General features: G+C 50.2%; 1 protein-coding gene across 1 annotated transcript in view; it reads left to right on the forward strand.

The window, feature by feature from the left end:
* Positions 1 to 7,475, forward strand: part of LOC143956929 (tumor necrosis factor receptor superfamily member 1A-like) — a 47,050-nt gene extending 39,575 nt beyond the window's left edge. The window contains exon 10 of the mRNA XM_077467098.1: positions 1,066 to 7,475. Coding sequence (XP_077323224.1) covers positions 1,066 to 1,325 — 260 coding nt within the window. The 3' untranslated portion in view covers positions 1,326 to 7,475. The remainder of the gene's footprint in view (positions 1 to 1,065) is intronic.
* Positions 7,476 to 7,816: the final 341 nt, after the last annotated feature.

Below are 7,816 nucleotides of genomic sequence, written 5' to 3' on the forward strand. Positions count from 1 at the left end.
ACTCATGCAGATAGAGGAAGGAGGGGGAGGAGACTCATGCAGATAGAGGAAGGAGGGGGAGGAGACTCATGCAGATAGAGGAAGTAGGGGGAGGAGTTTCATGTAGATAGAGGAAGGGAGAGGAGACTCATGCAGATAGATAAAGGAGGAGTCTTGGGGAGTGGGAGGAGTCTCATGCAGATAGAGGAAGGAAGGGGAAGGAATCTCATGCAGATGGGGAGGGGGAGGAGTCTCATGCAGATGGGGGGAAGGGGAGGAGTCTCATGTGTATAGAGGAAGGAGGGGGAGGAGACTCATGCAGATGGGGAGGGGAGGGAAAGGAGTCTCATGCAGATAGGGAGGGGGAGGAGTCTCATGCAGATGGGGAGGGATCTCATGCAGATGGGGAGGAGTCTCATGCAGACGGGGAGAAGTTTTTCATGCAGATGGGGAGGGGGAGGAGTCACATGAAGATGGGGAGGAGTCTCATGCAGATAGGGAGGGGGAGGAGTCTCATGCAGATGGGGAAGGAAAGGAGTCTCATGCAGATGGGGAGGAGTCTCATGTAGATAGAGGAAGGAGGGGGATGAGTCTCATGCAGATGGGGAGGGGGAGGAGTCTCATGCAGACAGAGGAAGGAGGCAGCAGACAGGAATGACACTCAGTGCTCTGGACTGAGATAAGTACACACTATAGAGGGATGTGCTTTGTTCAGATTTCATGTCTGAGGTTTACAATCACTTGTAATGTAGATGGGTGCGATTCCTTTCATAGAGAGGGAAGAGTATAAGCAGAATAACCTTCAGCTTTAATATGACTGGCCTTGAGAAAGGGGGATTTGGGCATAACCAACGAAACGCGTTGGTATCAAATCTTGATACACCTTTACGTGAGGAATAACAATTCATATCTGGACTGACCCCCCCCCCCCCCCCCCCCCCCCGCGGCTCGGCGCTCCCATCCTTTCACTCCACACAAGAACATTTAATGACACGGGCGCAGGACAGCACCCAATGTATTATTATTGGTGAATCGCTACACTTATCTCTCAGCATTGTAACATTTCGATGTTCTTTCTTCCCTCAGCCCCGGAAGTGAAGTACGCCATTATCGACAGCATTCCGTTACGCCGCTGGGGCGAGTTTGTCCGACGCTTGGGCCTGAGCGACCACATCATCGAAACCTCCGAGAAGGACCACAGACATTACGGCGACGCTCAGTACGCAATGCTGCAGGTCTGGCTGACGCGGGACGGCGGCCCCACCACCAAGCGGGACCAGCTCTTCAATGTCCTGCGAGAGATTAACCTGGGGGGGTGTATAGAGAAAATCGAGGAATATTTGTGACAGACGCCGACATTCTCGGCTAACGTGGAATCACTTAATACTAATATAGTTCTGTTCAGTCGTCATTCATCCATCGAACGTTCCGAGTCACCTGCCAAGTTCTCGTGGAATCCAAACCGCACTGATCAATAATCACCACCACCAATCGGGACCCCCTGCTCTGTCCTGCAGGAAATAAACTTGGGGGGGGGGGGGGAGGGGATGTATAGATCAAGGCCCATTTGTGACAAATCTATGGTGACAGGTGGCATCAGACTTGGGTTGGCATGAATATAAAAATATGGGCACCAAAGTCATCCCAACCAGAACTGAAACTTCACTTCTTGGTAGATGATGGAGAGATCAGATTTATACACTTCACACCAGCGGTGGCTATAATGAGGGACCTGAAAAAATAAAAAGGAACGACTTCTCCTTTACTGCCCCTTGTGGACACTCTGCATTGTGGTCCAAGGTCAAGGCTCTTCAAGGCTGAATGGGGCCAAGTGTCATCAACCCCACTGTGATCAGGGGCCCATGTCATCAACCCCACTGTGATCAGGGGCCCATGTCATCAACCTCACTGTGATCAGGGGCCCATGTCATCAACCCCACTGTGATCAGGGGCCCATGTCATCAACCCCACTGTGATCAGGGGCCCATGTCATCAACCTCACTGTGATCAGGGGCCCATGTCATCAACCCCACTGTGATCAGGGGCCCATGTCATCAACCTCACTGTGATCAGGGGCCCATGTCATCAACCCCACTGTGATCAGGGGTCCATGTCATCAACCCCACTGTGATCAGGGGCCCATGTCATCAACCCCACTGTGATCAGGGGCCCATGTCATCAACCCCACTGTGATCAGGGGCCCATGTCATCAACCCCACTGTGATCAGGGGCCCATGTCATCAACCCCACTGTGATCAGGGGCCCATGTCATCAACCCCACTGTGGTCCAGGGCCAGTGCTCTTCAAGGTTGAATGGCGGCCAGAGTCATCAACTACAGATTGGTCCAGGCTAATGCTCTTCACGGTTGAATGGTGCCCAATGTCATCACAACCTCACTGTGGTCCAGGGCCAATGGTCTTCAAGGTTGAAAGACACCCAATGTCATCAACCCCACTGTGATCAGGGGCCCATGTCATCTACCCCACTGTGATCAGGAGCCCATGTCATCAACCCCACTGTGGTCCATCTCGTTGGCCTTGGCTTACAGTGCAACAGATAATGGAGTTGAGTTCATAAGGACGATGTCCACCTGCTGAAGCAGAAGAAGGACCTCATTTATCAAATGATTGGCCAGAAGACAGCTGAATTTTTGGATATTTTGGAAAATATATGAATTGGGTTAATGAAGTTGGGTTTTCTTTATTTTATTACATGGAGGTTGCAATAAGAACAGTAGGAACACCCAACACTCTTATGGTGGGCAGACAGGAACATTGCAATGAGGAGATAAGGAACACCCGAAACTCTAATATGGACGGGACATGACAAGGAACCTCAGCAGGATAATCCCACCATTGACAAGTCAGGAGGAGACTCAGCTTACCAAACTAAAAAAATAAGTTTTTTGGGTGGACTGACCCTTTAAATCTTTGCTGCTGGTGTCTTTGCATGAAGCTGCTTGGCTGGGAGAGAGGAGGGTATATCATAAACTAGAGAGAAGTGCCTTCATCTATCAGGTGCAACCCGCAATGCAACAAGTGTAAATAGATTCAAATGGTGCTCACCAGGTCTCATCGGAACCTCCACAGTGACCAATCTCTATGAAAAGAAAAAGATTCCATTGGACATCTTTATTTTAAGCCAGGGGTCTCCAAACTTTTCAAAGGGTCCGTTTTCTGTCCTTCAGACATTAGGGGCCAAATTGTGGACAGTGGGGGTAACAAAATGTCCTGGGCCCAGCATCAGTGAGGATAAACATGGCCTCAGGGTTGGTTTTCGGTAGGAGGAGAAGTAGTGCCCCATCATTGGTGTCAGTGGAAGGAATAGTGCCCCATCATTGGTGTCAGTGGGAGGAATAGTGCCCCATCATTGGTGTCAGTGGGAGGGAATAGTGCCCCATCATTGGTGTCAGTGGGAGGAATAGTGCCCCATCATTGGTATCAGTGGGAGGAATAGTGCCCCATCATTGGTGTCAGTGGGAGGAATAGTGCCCCATCATTGGTGTCAGTGGGAGGAATAGTGCCCCATCATTGGTGTCAGTGGGAGGAATAGTGCCCTATCATTGGTAACAGTGGAGGGAATAGTGTCCCATCATTGGTGTCAGTGGGAGGAATAGTGCCCCATCATTGGTGTCAGTGGGAGGAATAGTGTCCCGTCATTGGTATCAGTGGGAGGAATAGTGCCCCATCATTGGTATCAGTGGGAGGAATAGTGCCCCATCATTGGTATCAGTGGGAGGAATAGTGCCCCATCATTGGTGTCAGTGGGAGGAATAGTGCCCCATCATTGGTGTCAGTGGGAGGAATAGTGCCCCATCATTGGTGTCAGTGGGAGGAATAGTGTCCCATCATTGGTGTCAGTGGGAGGAATAGTGCCCCATCATTGGTATCAGTAGGAGGAATAGTGCCCCATCATTGGTATCAGTGGGAGGAATAGTGCCCCATCATTGGTGTCAGTGGGAGGAATAGTGCCCCATCATTGGTGTCAGTGGGAGGAATAGTGCCCCATCATTGGTATCAGTGGGAGGAATAGTGCCCTATCATTGGTATCAGTGGGAGGAATAGTGCCCCATCATTGGTGTCAGTGGGAGGAATAGTGCCCCATCATTGGTGTCAGTGGGAGGAATAGTGCCCCATCATTGGTGTCAGTGGGAGAAGTTGTGTCCCATCATTGGTGTCAGTGGGGGGAATAGTGCCCCATCATTGGTGTCAGTGGGAGGAATAGTGCCCCATCATTGGTGTCAGTGGGAGGAATAGTGCCCCATCATTGGTGTCAGTGGGAGAAGTTGTGTCCCATCATTGGTGTCAGTGGGAGGAATAGTGTCCCATCATTGGTATCAGTGGGAGGAATAGTGCCCCGTCATTGGTATAAGTGGGGGGAATAGTGCCCCGTCATTGGTGTCAGTGGGAGGAATAGTGCCCCGTCATTGGTATCAGTGGGGGGAATAATGCCCCATCATTGGTGTCAGTGGGAGGAATAATGCCCCATCATTGGTGTCAGTGGGAGGAATAGTGCCCCGTCATTGGTATAAGTGGGGGGAATAGTGCCCCATCATTGGTGTCAGTGGGAGGAATAGTGCCCCGTCATTGGTATCAGTGGGAGGAATAGTGCCCCATCATTGGTATAAGTGGGGGGAATAGTGCCCCATCATTGGTGTCAGTGGGAGGAATAGTGCCCCGTCATTGGTATCAGTGGGAGGAATAGTGCCCCATCATTGGTATCAGTGGGAGGAATAGTGCCCCATCATTGGTATCAGTGGGAGGAATAGTGCCCCATCATTGGTATCAGTGGGAGGAATAGTGCCCCATCATTGGTGTCAGTGGGAGGAATAGTGCCCCGTCATTGGTATCAGTGGGAGGAATAGTGCCCCATCATTGGTATCAGTGGGAGGAATAGTGCCCCATCATTGGTATCAGTGGGAGGAATAGTGCCCCATCATTGGTATAAGTGGGGGGAATAGTGCCCCATCATTGGTGTCAGTGGGAGGAATAGTGCCCCGTCATTGGTATCAGTGGGGGGAATAATGCCCCATCATTGGTGTCAGTGGGAGGAATAATGCCCCATCATTGGTGTCAGTGGGAGGAATAATGCCTCATGTCATTTGAAAGAATAGTGCCCCAAGGGCCAGATAAAGTCTAGCAAAGGGCCGCAGTTTGGAGACCCGTGTTTTAAGTTAATATGCCTCCCCTATAAAAGGTGGTTGGACGTCCAGTGAGATGTTTTTTGGGTAGAAGGCATCCTCTATATCAGATGTACCAAACGGTGGCCATCTTGAAATGCAGATGATCAAAAATAAATATTTTATTCCTTACTTTGTAGTTAAGCAGTAGCACAAATAAGGCCAAATGTGCCGCACTTTTAAGCTAGTAGGATTTACATGCAGCGTTAGATAGGTAGGCAGCATGGTGGCCGGCTACACAGGAGATCCGGGATCACACGTGGGTGTGGGATCATGTGTTGGCACATGATATGGAATCTGTTTGGGATCTCCAGTTTCCTTCCAGTAACAATTGTTTTCCCCCAGAGGAACCCTTGAAATCATTTTTGGGCCTCAGGGAACCTCTGGTAAGATTAGTCCATTGGTGGCGATTGGGAAAGTGGCCTGGTGGTGGGAAGAATGCCTCCTTACTGGTCGGCCAGAATGATGCCCTTGCAGTCGTGCTGCTGGCTCTGCCATGTGGCGTTGGACCTAAAACCATGGAGGCCCCATCAGATGGGAGGTCGGTCAGCCAGAACTCAGGTCACCCCCTAAGCCACCAGTGGAGGAAACCTAGGGATCCACGGAACCCTGGTTAAGAATGGCTGCACTAGTAGGTTACCCGGTGGTCTATAGTTTAAATTTCCTGCGAGGTGAAAGACCCCATTTCTACATCAGTGACTTTGCAAGAAGTCCCATTGGACTTCACAATCGGAAACCTCTCTAGAAGGTCACACTAAGTCAATGGTGCAGGAGAAGACCTTCTGCTGCTAAAGCCACGTATCGAAGCTGGACTCGGCCTGCATTGTAGCCAATAGAATTCCTCCGACTTCACTTTTCCTAAACTTAGAAAATATTTTGCACATTTTATTTATATCTCACTCACAATGGATGGCACCACCTCGCGCCAACACACTGAAAGTGCCCTTCTGTTGCATGCACCAGTTTTGGCAGCACATCAATGGATTGCCACTCATTGTGCCGCATGGAATGCACATCCATCGGAAAGTACATTGGGGTGCACCTTACCGCAATAACTGTGTAACACACACGTCATTTGGCACCCCAACACACCATGCCGGTGGACGTGCATAGCAATGAAGTGCAAGGTGAGGTACCCACACTAACGTGCCTTGTGGTGCATTGCCACACATTGGGGTGTACTGTCACATAACATCCCCTGCAAGGTGGCCACTGTGACCCCAACAAGGTGCCACTCTGGTGGAGACGTAACGTCCAACTAGAGCGCTGTGAGTGCCGGCAGGGAGCTGGTCCTAGCTCCAAGCTGCAGAAAGGTCCAAGGAAAAGATCCATAAGCCGCACACCATGAAGTAGTCCCAGGTTCCTGGGGTGAGATGAATGGCGGCCCCTCGGAGCTTAATTATGGGGATCCACGATTCTCCAAAGGCGGAGCAAATTGCATTGGGGGTGTGGCCTGGCTGCAGTCCGGGCTGAGGCTGCCATTCATCTCACCCCAGGAACCTGGGACTACTTCATGGTGTGCGGCTTATGGATCTTTTCCTTTGACACCCCCCCCCGGAAAGGTACGCTGGGGGTGTCATTCAGAATGGTTGGTGCCTCATTGGACAGTTTGCCGTACATTGCGGTGAAGCTGCGTGGTAGCACGCCCGTTACCGCGGCACCTTGTGTGACGGGTCCACAGTTGGTTTGCCTTTTACTTAACTTCATATCCAACTAAGATCACCTCGTCCACCGGGTGACAACGCCACCGCGCGATTTCACTGCACAATGAACAGCGTTGTCACCCTGCTAAATGAGGTGGGAAATGAGCGGAGGGACGGGTGATAAAAGTGCTGTAAGAATTAAAGGGCAGTTTTTTATTACCCCGCACTTTGCTGACTGCAGACAAAACACGTTGGACGGGGGGATGGGGGATGGGGGGCGGACGTCAGTTTGGAGAGATCCACCCTCACTTCCTATCTCAGGGCCACGGAATCTCACCAATACAAGAGTGCAGGAGAACCTCCCAACGAGGACACTCAATAGATGAGACGTTCTCCTTGTTTTGGGGAGATTTTCTGTGACTTCCTGTCTCTAAGGAAAAAGAAGTCATAATTTTAGGATGAGAGTGAATTTTATTTTCTACAAAAACTTTGGAATGTGTCGTCTTCTATTGGAGAACGGCCGTCCTCTGCAATGGTGGCAATAAGTTTGTACAGAAAATCTCTTTTATTGGTTACTTAAAGTAAAGAATTTTGTGTAGAGATTTCATTGGATGACTTGTGTCTATTTTGTAAATAATTTTGTTCAATAAAGTTCTGCATTTAGTTTTCCATATTTTTTGATTTTATTCTTTATTGAGAAGTCCTTGCCCAGTGCCTTCACTCTCCTATGTGAAGATGACGGTAAATTGTATCAATTGTTCACCATCATTTTCCTTTCCAATCTATTGACTGAGCTCTGTCACAGGTGTACCCCCAAGGCGCCATACTGAGCTCTGTCACAGGTGTACCCCCAAGGCGCCATACTGAGCTCTGTCACAGGTGTGCTGCCAAGGCGTCATACTGAGCTCTGTCACAGGTATACCCCCAAGGCGCCATACTGAGCTCTGTCACAGGTGTACCCCCAAGGCGCCATACTGAGCTCTGTCACAGGTGTACCCCCAAGGCGCCATACTG

The sequence above is a fragment of the Lithobates pipiens genome, unplaced genomic scaffold (assembly GCF_037356315.1).
Source record: "Lithobates pipiens isolate NorthernLeopardFrog02 unplaced genomic scaffold, aLitPip1_a1.2 Scaffold_47, whole genome shotgun sequence".
NCBI lineage: Eukaryota > Metazoa > Chordata > Amphibia > Anura > Ranidae > Lithobates > Lithobates pipiens.